Source organism: Nomascus leucogenys, chromosome 12 (assembly GCF_006542625.1).
Source record: "Nomascus leucogenys isolate Asia chromosome 12, Asia_NLE_v1, whole genome shotgun sequence".
Classification (NCBI taxonomy): domain Eukaryota; kingdom Metazoa; phylum Chordata; class Mammalia; order Primates; family Hylobatidae; genus Nomascus; species Nomascus leucogenys.
The window spans coordinates 62,189,870-62,204,764 of NC_044392.1; the positions used below are offsets into that span (position 1 = coordinate 62,189,870).

The 14,895-nt window shown below is 36.3% G+C and overlaps 1 protein-coding gene across 1 annotated transcript in view; it reads left to right on the forward strand.

The window, feature by feature from the left end:
* The window catches only part of RSBN1 (round spermatid basic protein 1), a 51,596-nt gene that overhangs the window by 8,129 nt on the left and 28,572 nt on the right, over positions 1-14,895 (forward strand). Inside the window, exon 2 of the mRNA XM_003268002.3 lies at positions 6,324-6,997. Within this exon, the coding sequence (XP_003268050.1) occupies positions 6,324-6,997 (674 nt within the window). The remainder of the gene's footprint in view (positions 1-6,323; positions 6,998-14,895) is intronic.

A 14,895-nucleotide genomic window follows, 5' to 3' on the forward strand; every position in this document is an offset into this window, starting at 1 on the left:
ATAAAATAACATATATGGTTCCTGTTAGACACTTGGCAAATAAGTTTTCTTTCCTCTTTCAGAGATCTTTCTTATGTGTTTCTCTTGATAATCAAGATGATAAGAGACTTATTGTGTGTCACATATGATGAGGGCTTTATAGTCATTGTCTCATTTAATCCTTAAAATAACTCTGTGAGATAGACTCTAGAACTAATAACTTTTTTTTTTTTTTTTTTTTTCTGAGACAGGGTTGCCCAGGCTGGAGTGTAGTGAAGTGATTATAGCTCACTGTAACCTCAAACTCCTGGGCTCAAGCGATCCTCCCACCTCAGCCTGTAGCTAAGCCTAGCTCACTCCTGCAGCTAGGACTACAGGCATGCACCACTAAGCCCAGCTAATTTTTTATTTTTGTAAAAATGGGGTCCTGCTGTGTTGCTCAGGCTGGTCTTGAATTCCTGGACTCTAGCAGTCTTCCTGCCTCAGTCTCCCAAAGTGCTGGGATTGCAGGCATGAGGCACTGCACCTGGCCTATTATAACATTTTAAGATGAGAAAATTTAGATTTAAAGAGATTTATGAGCTTACCCAGAGACCTTAGTAAACAATAGAGCGGGGACATTGACTTAGGTCTCTCTAACTGTACAGCACCTGTTCTTATCTTAAATAGTACACTCTACTGCCTCTAGAATTCAACTGTCTTTGGCAATAATAGTAGTTAAGATGTATTGAGTATTTATTATGTTCTAGGACTATTATAAGTACTTTACATGCATTTTTCATTTACTCTGCACACATTTTATGACGAGATACTGTTCTTTCCTCCAATTTTACCAATGAGAAGCAGTGCAAAGAATTAACTTGCAAAAAGATATGCTATCTCATTCATTATTATTGGGATTACAAAATGATACAGCCACTTTGGAAGACAGTTTGGCAGTTTCTTAACAAAACTAAACATACTATACAATCCAGCAGTCATACTCTTTGATATTTACCCAGAGGAGCTGAAAATTTATGTCCACACAAAAACCTGTAGATAGGTGTTTATAATAGGTTTATTCATAATTGCCAAAACTTGGAAGCAATCAAAATGTCCTTCAATAGGTAAATGGATAAACTGTGGTACATCCAGACAGTACAATATTATTCAGTGCTAAAAAGAAATGAGCTATCAAGCCATAAAAAGACATGGAGGAACCTTAAATGCATATTACTAAGTGAAAGAAGCCATTCTGAAAAGGCTGCACATTTTATGATTCCAATTATGTGACACTCTGGAAAAGGCAAAACTATCAAGAAAGTTAAAAGATCAGTGGTTGCTAGGGGTTTTAGAGAGGGATGCATGAATAGGCAGAGCACAGAGCATTTTATAGGACAGTGAATGCAACTTAATTAATGGTGGATACATGTCATACATTTATCCAAACCCACAGAATGTACAACACCAAGAGTGAACCTGAATGTAAACCATGGACTGCGGGCAGGCGGATAATGATGTGTCAGTGTAGACTTATCAGTTGTAACAAATATTCCACTCTGGCTGGGGGTGATGATAATCAGGGAGACAGACTATGCATTTGTGGGAGCCAGGTGTGGTTATAGTTCTAGGAACCTGAAACTGTTCTAAAAAAACAAGCAAACAAAAAAGTAAAGGCTTAGGGAAAAAAAGTTATACTTCTAGAAAGTATACTAGAAAGTTATAGAATAGGGATTTAAACGTAGACAGTGCTCTTAAAACACCATAATGTAGAGAGATGGTGGGTAAAGTAAGGCAGTGTTAAAAACATACAATGATTCACAAATGTTTGTCTTTTAAAATGAGTAGTTTTTTGTTTTTCCTTTTTAGTCAGGTATTTATATAGAACTGGAAGAACTCTCAAGAAGACTGAAAATAATTTATTTTCAGAAAACAACTTTAGTCCTTTAAAAACTCACGAATAATAAGATGTAAGCAATTACACTTGTTTTGCTTTTGTTCATCTACCATGATTTTTACGAACTGAAGATACTACTTTTTTTTTTTCCCAACTTCTAAGCCATAATTCGAGTATAAGAATTGCTGTTAAGACCTGAAGTTTTGTAGGCTGGGCCTGGTGGCTTATGCCTGTAATCCCAGCACTTTGGGAGGCTGAGGCGGATAGATCATTTGAGGTCAGGAGTTTGAGACCAGCCTGGCCAACATAGTGAAACCCTGTCTCTACCAAAAAATACAAGAATTAGCTGGGCATGGTGATGTGCACCTGCAGTCCCAGCTACTTGGGAGGCTGAGGTGGGAGAATCGCTTGAACTTGGGAGGCAGAGGTTGCAGTGAGCCGAGACTGCACCACTGCCCTCCAGCCTGGGTGACAGTAAAACCGTATTCAAAAAAAAAAAAAAAAAGAACTTAATAATGTGGAAAGCTGTTTTTTTGCATTAATGAAAACTTTCAATTGTGTGAAATCAGATGACAATAATTGATAATATTGGTAGTATTAGCACATATGAGGATCTTATTAATAATGTCATGTATTAATAATGACCTTTTTAAAGACAGCCAGCAATTTGTTTCTTAAGTGAATGTTTGTATCTTCCTCTGTAGAAATACGTATTTCTCTTTATATTTAATCACACAGTTGGATATGTGAAAGCTTTTCTTAATCACAGGTATAGTGTAGGTTGGCTCTTTTTCTATAAAGAACTGTAGTCAATAAATTTTAGCTTTTGCACTATGGGGAAATACTAAAAATGTGCTGAATAGATTCTCTGTTGGAAAGCTAAAACCAGAAATAGAAAAGTTGTGAAGAAGACTTTCGACCCTGACTTTCAACTAACGTTTTAAATTCAAGGCAGGACAATTGTTATTTTTCTCATAAATCAGTAGTGGCCAGCGTTTGATAATAACATTTAATAACTTGTTTATAAATATGCCATTCTCAATTAGTTGCCACCACGGTAATTCAATAATAAATTTTGTTTACTCATGGAGGTTTGTTAGTCAGTATGAAATGGGTAGTCATAAATTTCTCTGTAAAATAAGTCAAGCTTTCTGTATCTTAGCCTAAGTTAAATAAAAGTCAAAAGCTGAGGCTGGGCGTGATGGCTCACGCTTGTAATCCCAGCACTTTGGGAGGCTGAGGCGGGTGGATCACTTGAGGTCAGGAGTTTGAGACCAGCCTGGCCAACATGGTGAAACCCTGTCTCTACTAAAAATACAAAAAATTAGCCGGGTGTGGTGGTACATGCCTGTGATCCCAGCTACTCAGAAAGCTGAGGCAGGAGACTCTCTGGAACCTGGCAGAGAGAGGCTGGAGTGAGCCGAGATCATGCCACTGCACTCCACGCTGGGCAACAGAGAGAGACTCCATCTCAAAAAAAAAATTGAAAAACAGGATTAGTGAGAAGATAGATTGAAATTTACTTCATATTTAAAATTTTTGTCATGTTGATTTATGAGATTACAATGTAAGGTTCTTTTCTTTATACAGTGGTTTTCTCTTTTTTTGTTTTTGTTTTTGTTGTTTTTTTGAGATGGGCCATGTTGGACTAATTGAATGGTATTCATATAAGTGAATTTTGTGAAACCCGTGTAAGTGAAACCCACAGAGACTTGGCCATGTTAGAAATATCACTGGAAAGTTGATAGTAATATAGAAAATGTGTTACAGTCAACGCAGTTCTTTCTTGGTGCTAATTTCAGTGGCAGATCTAGGTCGCAATTCATTTTCTGCATACCAAATACCTCTTCCGAAGCTTAAAATAACAAGATCTATTTGGAGATATTTTCTTTTCTTGTTTTCCTTTGAAATTGCTAAAACATTAATGGAAGAGGGTAATTAGATGACTATTTTTAAATTGGTCTAACCTTTATATTGAATGGCATTAACATTTAGTTGCTTGGGAGAATTGCCTAAATTACTGATTTGATATTGAGGAAAGTATGCAGATGAATTTTATTTGGTAAGAAGTATAAATGACTATTACTAAGTGTTTAATTCTCAAATATCTCAAATATTTAGTTGTATATAGAATAAAAGATGACTTTTTCTCTTGCCAGGTTAGCAGTATTCTGATTATATGTAAATTTTGGTATCTTATCACAGTTTAATTACAACTGATATTTGCAAATAAAGGGTTTTAATTTTATTGTTCTTAGAAGGAAATATTAAATACAATGAAAGTTATTTGGCATTAGTAGTCTTTGACTTGCTTTTGTAAGTATTTTCTTTAGAAGGTTTCGTAACCTTTGTAGTAGCTAATTGACTTGAAGTGATTTTATACAGAGTACTGGAACTGTCATATCTTTACATATTGTACCAAGTAAATTCTTAACTCTAAAATTTGTTGAACTTGTTTTTCTAGATGTAATAATAGGATTAATTGGAATATTTGTCTTAACTCCAAATTACTTCAACTATGTTAGAAAAAATGACTGTTTGGTGGGTAAATTCTATACAGTAAATACTAGACCAAACTTGAAAGTTCATCAGGACTGTACCTGGTATTTAATCCTGAAAGTTTCCTGCTAGGTGTATTTTCCAACTAGTAAACAAAAGATGCCATTCCATCTTGGGCTTACCAATCCATGATAATCCTTTAAAACTTAAAAATAAGTTTTTAAATTTTAAAAGTAATATGTTTATTGTAGAAAATTAGAAAATACAGATAAGCAGAAAAGAAGCTAGACATTTAGAATTCTACCACCAATAGATAACTACCATTAATAGCTTGGTATACATTTCTCCAGATATTTTTCTGTGTGTGTGTGTGTGTGTGTGTGTGTGTGTGTGTGTGTGTGTGTGTGTATAAAGCATCTATAGATCATACAGACTTTTTCATCTCTTCAGGTCCTTCTTTCTGGGAATATTTTCTCCTAGACCTTTACATGCCTGGCTTGTCTTATTCTTTAGGAATCACTCTCAATGTTACCTCCCCAAAAGAGCTTCCCCCAAACTTAATGCATCCCACTTATCACTATCTGGTACTTTCTTTTTCTTGTACAATTAGATCATAAGACCCAAGAGATGCCAGGCACCATGGCTCACACCTGTAATCCCAGCACTTAGGGAGGTAGAGGCAGGAGTATAGCTTGAGCCCAGGAGTTTGAGACCTGCCTGGGCAACATATCGAGACTCCGTACTACTCAAAAAGCGGGGAGAAAAAGAACCAAGAGATTGGGGATTGTGTATGTCCTAGTCAGCACTATGGTCCTAGTGCTCAGAAGTATACCTAGCCCTTAGTAGGTACTTAAATGTTTGGATGAATGAATGTTTATATAAAAACGGGATCAGAATGTACATGTGTTAAGTGCTTAGGAGAGAAAGGTAAGATATACATCCCTGAACTTAGATTGCTGACAGTCTAGGGGAGGGTGTAAATTGTAATGTTAATAACACAGAGTATAAGTGCTGAGATGGGGATGCAAAGCTTAAGGGAGCCCGTAGCATGAGTAGCTATCCAGATTGGGTGGGGAAGAAAAGGCTTTCTGAAAGAATGACAATCTAAGCATTTTGTAACCTTCTAATTTTTATGTCAGTTTTTTCATCTATAACATAATTTGTAATGGCTAGGTAGTATTTTATAATATGTAACTACCAGAGTTTAATCAGTCCCCTGTTATTAGACATTTAGAGCATTCCCTGTTGTGTTGTTTTAAATAATACTATCATGGATATCTTTATATAATCTTCAATTATTTTCTTAGATAACTTTTACTTGGAAGTGGAATTTCTGGGTCTGAGGATTAGAAATATTTTTTAAGACTTTTGACACGTATCATGAAATTGCCCTTCAGGAAGTTGTACCAGTTTATACTTCAGCAGCAGTAGTTGAGAATGACCAGAAACCGCAAACTTTGCCAACTTGTTAGGAAAAAAATGGTATCTCATGGCTTACTTTGCCTTTGTTGATTTGCCTGTATGTATCATAGTAATTCATAGGCTGACAGCAAAATATGCCTAGCTTAAATTTAAATTTTATGATGATAACTGAACAAAAGGATCTATGTTGTTACATAGATTTCAGAATCATCATATTTAGCTATCGTATAATGTTTCATACCATTGCTATATCATGATTTATTTAACCATTCTCTGTTTTTTGGATGTGTGAATTATTTCCGATTTTTCTCCATTATCAGTAATATACTACTTTGAAAAATGGATACCTTCAATTTTATTCTTTTCTTCATTCCAGAATATTATTATATTTTAAGATCTCTGTCTCATTTGTTTTCTAAACACGTAAGTTGTAATAGCAAATTCAGAGCAATTGAGGATAGGCTATTTAATGAGATCAAGTACCTTAAGAAGCTTGTATGTTGACACTAGTCCTAGCAACTAACTTCTTTTTAATTATTATGGCCAGAAACACCCGATGAAAATGGTAAAACCCAGAGAGCCGATGATTTTGTCTTGAAGAAAATAAAGAAGAAAAAGAAAAAGAAACACCGAGAAGACATGCGAGGAAGACGCCTTAAAATGTACAATAAGGAAGTACAAACCGTCTGTGCTGGCCTGACCCGCATCAGTAAAGAAATTCTCACCCAAGGACAAATAAATAGCACTTCAGGACTTAATAAGGAGTCCTTCAGGTATCTGAAAGATGAACAGCTGTGCCGATTAAATTTGGGTATGCAAGAATATCGGGTACCCCAGGGAGTACAAACACCTTTTATGACTCACCAGGAACATTCTATTCGTAGAAATTTCTTAAAAACAGGTACTAAATTTAGCAACTTTATTCATGAGGAACACCAGTCCAATGGTGGTGCTCTTGTCCTTCATGCTTACATGGATGAACTCTCATTTTTGTCTCCAATGGAGATGGAGAGATTTTCTGAGGAGTTTCTTGCTTTGACATTCAGTGAAAATGAGAAAAATGCTGCTTACTATGCTTTAGCAATAGTGCATGGAGCAGCTGCTTATCTCCCAGACTTCTTGGACTACTTTGCTTTTAATTTCCCCAACACTCCAGTGAAAATGGAAATTCTGGGCAAGAAAGATATTGAAACAACCACGATTTCAAATTTTCACACTCAGGTAAGATAAAAATTGTTGTTAAAAATTATTTAGTAAATATGATTCTAAACAGAATTAACCTCATTCTGTTGCACAGCACATACCAGCACATTTTTGACAACAAATTTATGGTAATAAAGGTGCTTCAAATTGTTTGTCACTTCCTCTAATTGAAAAATCTTAATTACTGAGTTCGGGTGGGGCTTCTTATTTACTGGAAGGAATGCTTTATACATGTTATGCATCATTACAAATCTTTATGGAAAACTAGCTTGAAAACTTACCTGGTCTTTCACAAATCAGGTAATGTTAGTATGGAGGATGTGATTGAGATCTGTTAGTCTCAGGATAACTTTAGTTAAGATTTGCTTTTATATCATAATAAAACACGTGAGGGCATGGGCCTGTTTATATGCCAGGTTTTTGGAGTTTTTATATCTCTTTCAGTAACTTGTTGGCAGTCCATCCCAGAAATATACCCCATTTATGTGACTTGGAAGTGTCATTAGGAAGACCGCCATAGCCTCTGCTCCTTCTGCCTCTACATTGTTGTAGGTGAAGACATTTTTTGAAGCCTTGCATGGGCAGCTAGGCTTAAGTCAGCAGGGAAACATCTGCTTCTTAACCAGTGGTTTTAACCAAACGTTTTTTTCAGTGAAGCTATTTTAGGGAATAAGAAGTTAATAGTGTGTCCTAGTTTTTTTCTTACTTGCTTTTCTCGTAAGAATTGAATATAAATGGTCAGCTATAAGTTTCTGCAGTATATATTATAAATTGGACTTTAGTGGAGACTTTCACTTTTTAAACTTTTATGATTATATATTCTGTTTTTTCAGGTTGTCTAGTAATTTGCTGCTATTCTTTTCCCTTAATATATTTTTTTTAGGTAAATAAATGGTTGCCATAATAAGACTCAGCTGCCTCAATTATAGTGGTTTCGAGCCACTTAGATTTATTTGAAACCTCCTCTAACTTGAATCTTTTTAGTGAGTCTTACCATCTTTGCCTCCAATGAGGGGAGTATCCAGTTTAGATTTGTGAGCTTCAGAATTTCTCTAATTGAAGTTCTCTCTGCAGTAGAGAGAGCAGGAGCAGCCAATGTGGAGAGGTCGCAAGATGGGGCTGCCCAAGATGTTGGAACACCATGTGCAATAAAGGGCTTCGTCTTGGATTTTGGCCTTGTTACCACAACCAGGTACCGAAGTGCTGACTTTTGTAGTAGATTTTCTTTTTTCATTTTCTTTTTTTTTTAAGTTTTGCCCTTTGAAGGTCAAGGAATCCGATTTTTATAAATATTGCAGATGAGACTGAAAACATTTCTCCTAATATAGTCCATAATCCCCATAAGTTCCCTATTTAACAAGGAAAGATATTGCTGAGAGCAGAATCAACATGTTCTATCATTTTTTTTGGTTTAGAAAAATGCAGCAAATTTTCTCTTTTGATAGACCAACAAGCATTTCTGAGAAATAAGCCAGAAATTTGGGGGAAAACTGTCCCAGTTTTGTAAGGGTGACTTTTTAATATTCATATTAGTTAAAGTGGATCAAATTTGTATGTCAACAGACAGTATCCAGTCTAAATAGTTAATAAAAGAAAATATCTTGAAATATTCCCTGCTGATTTTTGTCCGCCAATTAATTTTTTAAAATGGAGCTGAAATTTAAATGACTGTACCAACAACTTACCTTGATATTTACTTTGAGATTTAAAAACCACTTTTTAAGAACATTTCAGATTATGATTAAATTAGATATTAAACACTTCAACCACATAAGAATATTGAGGACTGTTGAATGAGTTCTGTGCTCTGGTGGTCCTGGAACTTAATTTTATTTATGAATTTTCAGTCATTAGAGAAGAATATGGTGTGGATCTGGGAGGTTGGATTAGCCCACTAAACTTTTAAGTTTGCAACTTTAGCAGATGGGATAGAAGTTAACACAGTAGCTCAAATTTATTTAGCACTTCATGGTTTATAGAAATGCTTTCACATTCATATCTGAATATTTGAAACAACCTAGTGGGTAGGTAGGTAAGCAATTTTATCTCTGTTTCCCATGGAAGAAACTGAGGCTGGGAGATGTTCATTGTTTGTTATCCAAAGTCATATAGCTAGTAAGTAGTAGTCCAGATGCAAACCCAGGCCACCTGAACAATGTTCACATCATTTTACCTGGAGAAGAGATTAGTGCTTTTATTTGTCTAACACTGTGGTCAGTGAAATTAAAGTATCTCCGTGTGAAACAGCATGCAAAAGGCTTTGTTTCTCATATTTTTAACAAATCCCTTTAGATCGTTGGGAATTAAACAAATACCTAGGGCAGTTTGGACTTACGTGAAGTCTTTTGACATTTTGTGAAGTTCTGTTAAACCTAGAAATAAAGTCAAATAAATTTTTTATTGCTTTAGAGACATAGCTATTGGAAGTTATTTATAGTTTAAATATGTAGCCATATTTATTTGTGACTATATTTCAAGATAGTTTATTCAGCAAGCACTTACTGAGAACTACCATGTACTGGGCACTGTGTTCTTAAAAGGACTAATTGATGAGCTCAGTCTAGTGGGGGAGATGAGTAAACCAGCAATTATAATACAGAGTACTATTTGAGTAGAGGTATGCATAGGGAAAACCCTGTAATAGAGGGAGCACTGTCTCTGTTACCTAATGCAGACTTGAGGTAATTTGAAAAGGCATGTTAAGCCATGTGATGCTTGAGTACAGTCTTGGAAGCATGTTAATACTTAACTTGGTAAGAACATTTTAAGCGAATAACAGCCTATGCAAATACACAGAGACATTTGAGAATGTGGCACTTAGAGGGAGCTACAAATAGGTTAATATGGCAAGAGTATGCACTGACTGTTCAGGGGTGGAAGGAGTTGAGACCAGAACGAGAGAGAGACATGATTAGGATTGTGAAGAGCCTTATATGACATGCTTTTAAAAAGGTAGTACTTTTTCCTAAAGATAATTGGGAGTCATTGGTGAATTTTAATAGGGAAATGCTTGCTATCCATTTATGTTTGCAAAGATTACATAATAGTGTGGAGGATGGAATTGGTGGTGCAGGATATGAGATTGGAAGCAAGAATACCAGTTAGTTACGATAGTAACCACATCATAAATGCTCCACGTCCAAACTGGTACTGACATTAGAGAGAAATGAAAGAAATTTGAGAAATAATTAGAAGGTCGAGATTTAACTAGTCTTGGTGAGAGAGAGAGATAGTCTTCAGATGTGGTTTGGACAAATGGGTGGATGGCGATGCTGGTCAAAGCCAATACAGGGTTGAAAAAGCTGGTTTCTAGGGCTAGAGGGTGTTGATGAGTTCAGTTTGAGATATTTTGAGTTGAAGGTACCTGTGGGAATTTACGGTTAGAAATAACTGTTAGGAGGCTGGGCATGGTGTCTCACATCTGTAATCCCAGCAGTTTGGAGGCTGAGGTGAACAGATTGCTTGAGATCAGGAGTTTTGAGACCAGCCTGGTCAAAGTGGTGAAACCCCATCTCTACTGAAAATTCAAAAATTAGCTGGACATGGTGGCGGGCGCCTGTAATCCCAGCTGCTCGGGATGCTGGCTTGAACCTGGGAGGTGGAGGTTGCAGTGAGCCAAGATCGCCCCACTCACTCCAGCCTGGGCGACAGAGCAAGTCTCAATAAAGAAAAAAAAAATAACTCTTAGGAATTGAATGTATGGATCCAAGTTTGAGAGATGTGTCTAGGTTGGAGATGCAGAAGTTGAACCCATTAATGCAGGAGATACAGAGATGCAGAAGATGGAACCAGCAATAGCAGTGGAAAAGAGATGAAACTAAGGGTGGAATCTTGTGATGCACCCACAAGTAAGTATGATGAACATGAGAAAAGACCAAAAAGAAAGACAGGCAGAAGAAAGACTAGAAGTGTTCTACATTTTAAGAATGAAGTGTTTATTTCATCCATATGAAGGATCCAGTAAGTATGGATGGGAAAGTGGTAGATTTATCAATTAGGAATTGAATTGGAGACATTATCAAGATTAGTGCTTTGCAAACCGTGGACAGCTAAATAGTATTGTAAATTATGCCTTTTCTTTAGAACCTTGCTACTAAAAGTGTGCTCTATGTATGAATTTGGCACCACCAGGGAGCTTGCTAGGAATGTAGACTGGGCTCTTACCCAGATTTTCTGAATCAGAATCTGCATTTTTAAAAGGTGATTCATATGCACATTAAACTTTGAGAAGCTTTAGAACTCAGCTCCTCTAAGCAGGAGAAAGTAAAATGTAGATTTTGTGCAAGAAAAATGAAAACTTCTGTTATTTTTATATTTTTAAATTATTGTGATGGCTAAAGCTAGGATCCACATATAGGGTTTTCTTTTAACATTCTAGAAAACTCAAATGTTCTAATACCAGAGCAGAAAAATTTATATGTCCATTGAAACAGTAAGCCGATCCTTGTTTGATTACTTAACTCTCAGCAGTTGATACAGGATAACTTTATAAAGTTGAGTTTCCTTCCTTCCTCCCTTCCCCTTCCGCTCCCTTCCCTTCCTTTCTTTCTCCTTTCTTTGATGGGGTCTCGCTCTGTGGCCCAGGCTGAAGTGCGATCATGAAGTGTGATCATGGCTCACTGAGGCCTTGAACTCCTAGGCTCTAGTAGTCTTTCTACTGTTTCTTACCCTACTGTACCCCAGTACATAAACTTCAGGAAGTGGTGGAACTCAACTTGTTCTTTGCTTTCAGGTGCTATTTCCAGTGCCTCAGCCTCCTGAATAGAGTAGCTAGGACTACGGGTGTGTACTACTACAACTGGCTAATTTTAAAATTTTTTTATAGAGCCAGAGTCTCACTATGTCGTCTAGGCTAGTCTTGAGCTCCTGGCCTCAACAGATTCTCCTGCTTTGGCCTCCTAGCGTGTTCGGATTACAGGTGTGAGCACTAGCTTTGCTTATAGTCTGCATTTTCTGGTGATTCTGATGTTGCTAGTAAATGGACCACCAAGGCCATATAGGTCTCAAAATCTATATGTAAATTGCAAACGCAAATAATAACAAACACTAAAAATACAGTGAAGTTAAAAGGGAATTGTTTTCTTTTTTTTTTTTTTTTTTTTTTTTTTTGAGACGGAGTCTTGCTCTGTGCCCCAGGCTGGAGTGCAGTGGCGCGATCTCGGCTCACTGCAAGCTCCGCCTCCCGGGTTCACGCCATTCTCCTGCCTCAGCCTCCCGAGTAGCTGGGACTACAGGCACCCGCCAACACACCCGGCTAATTTTTTGTATTTTTAGTAGAGACGGGGTTTCACTGTGTTAGCCAGGATGGTCTCGATCTCCTGACCTCGTGATCCGCCCGCCTCGGCCTCCCAAAGTGCTGGGATTACAGGCTTGAGCCACCGCGCCCGGCCAGTAAGGGAATTGTTTTCAATATCATCTCTGAGATCTTCTGGCAACTAAGTAATTGAACGATGTACATGGAGAGGAGTGTGTGTTATGTGTTTGCTGGGGGGAGGGGAGATTGGCAAATCTGCATGTTTTAAGTATCTTTTTCAAAAATTTTCATGTATAGTTTTGAGGTTTCACTGAGAATCAAAGCTTTTTAACTTTAGGTAGTTTTATTTCTTATATTACTTTTATTACTCTATAAAATGATAATGTTCTGTAGCATTGGCGTGTACAATTTTAGTGTCTACGGTTCCAGAGAAAAACAAAAAATGTTATTCCCTCATTGTGTGTTGGGACAAGGCCTTATATGGGCTTGTTATATGCACTCTGATCATTGATTGATTAACATTTTATAATGAATTGGTAATACTAATAAGAGTAGAACTAGTAGAGTAGTATATAGCTTGGGAAATAGCTGAGAAACCCTTAAGGAACTGTATGCATTATTAGTGTGTTATAGAAAAGGAGAAATAAACATTTTAAGTAGCAGGTTTTATAAAATAAAATGGCATAAATAAAAATGGTAGGCTTGATTTTTTTTTTTTCTCTCATTTTAAGTACTCACTTTGACCTAGTCACACTGTTTTTTCACTATGTATTTTAAAGTAGGAATGCCTTTCTATTCACAAGTCACAAGGTTAGGAAGATTGCTGGCTTTTTCCTTTCTGTGTTTTAAAAAGTCAGCTTGAATAGGCTTCTTCCTGAAACATGAGTTCTGTGGAATAATCCACACCTCCTCTCAACCCCCATACACAGGGTTTTCCACATAGTGCTTTTTTAGCTTGGTGTTCTCCTGAGTTATTAACAGATTTATAATTGTCCTTTGTAGAAGCTCTATGTATTGGGGACACAGTTGAGCTTACTTAATTCAGAAATTCATACAGGATAACTGTGAAGTTGAGTTTCTAATTTAAACACTATATATGTATTGACAGCAGTATATATATTCAAAGATAATTGTTTAACATTTTATAGATATTATAAATATATTAAATTTTATGCAAAACTAACTACTATTTTTTTAATAGGCGTATTTCTCTTTGATGCCACATCCTTCTCCCCTCCCCACTTTGCCTTCTGATTTCACCAAAGGCTGCGTTTTTCCTGTTGGCGTTATGTCTCCTGCTTCCATGGCAGCTTTAGTTTTTTCTGTTCTTTGGTCTCGTACTTATCTCCCTCCAGTCCTCCCAGTACTGTTTCTTCCTCCACTGTGCTGCAGTACATAAACTCTGGAAAGTGGTAGAATTCAACTTGTTCTTTTTTTTCAGGTGCCATTTCCAGGCCAGTTTCCCAAACTTGCCAGATCCTAAGAATAATTTGGGGTTGCTAGTTCAAATATACATTAGACTCTCAGGTTCTTCTTCTGGAAATTTTGGTTCATGAGGTCTGGAGTGAGGCATGAAATAAGTACCTTGACTGACTTGATTCCTATGATCAGGCAAGTTTAAGAAACACTGTTTTAAACCATATACCATCTACCATTACTCTAGTTCCTTTCATTTGACCTGTAGATAGCATCTTTTTAGAATTTCAGAGCATCATAAACTAAGAGATAATCTTATCTGACCTCTACAAAGTGCAAATTTTAAAAAATCATGTTTTGATTGGCTGTCACTGGGGACTTTGTCTCTTCATAACATTTTATAATGCTTCCCATTGGGTTGTCAACGTTGCCTGGGAAGCCTACTTCTTTTCTTTGGTTAGCTTGTTCACCTATTCTTCATAAATACTATTTAAACTTTATCCGTATACATCTTTTCCTCATTCTCTCCTGTTACAGTAGAGAAGATATTCTATCTCCTCCTCAAAGGCTAATTTGTCAGGCTAATTTGTCTGCTTGTGTTATGAATACCATCCCTTAGCCTGCTAAGGTTTTTAAAAAACTGTTGTCAAATATACACAAAATTTACCATTTTAACCCATTTAAATTGTATAATTCTGTGGCATTGGGTATATATATTGTTCTATTACCATTACCGTTTCCAGAACTTTTTCCTTATACCAAACAGAAACTCTATACCCATTAGCTTAGGATCTTTGATGTCAGTTACCAGCTACTACCCCTCCAACCTTTCCCTTCTCCATTCCCACTCCCCACATAACTAAAAGTATAAAATATATTAAGTGAATTTCTGCTTCGTGTCTTTCCCCCTTTTTTTTTTTTTTTAAAATTTTTCCTTTCTCCCTAGAAGTAAATCTTTATTCTGAATTTGTGGCTTATCATGTCGTTTTATCTTTTAACATTTTACTAATACCAAATGAACATAAAAACAATATTTGTACCTTTGTATTTTTAAACTATAGTGTATTGTGTGTATCATTCTGCAGGTTATTTTTGTTCAACATTGTTTTTGAAGATTATTTTGATACATCTAACTCTACATTAATTTTAACCATTATATTTGGTGTTTTGTTGGGCAACTGTATCACTGTTTTTTAACACTTTACTTTTCCTCTGCTCTCAAACAACAACAATCAACACAGAAGAC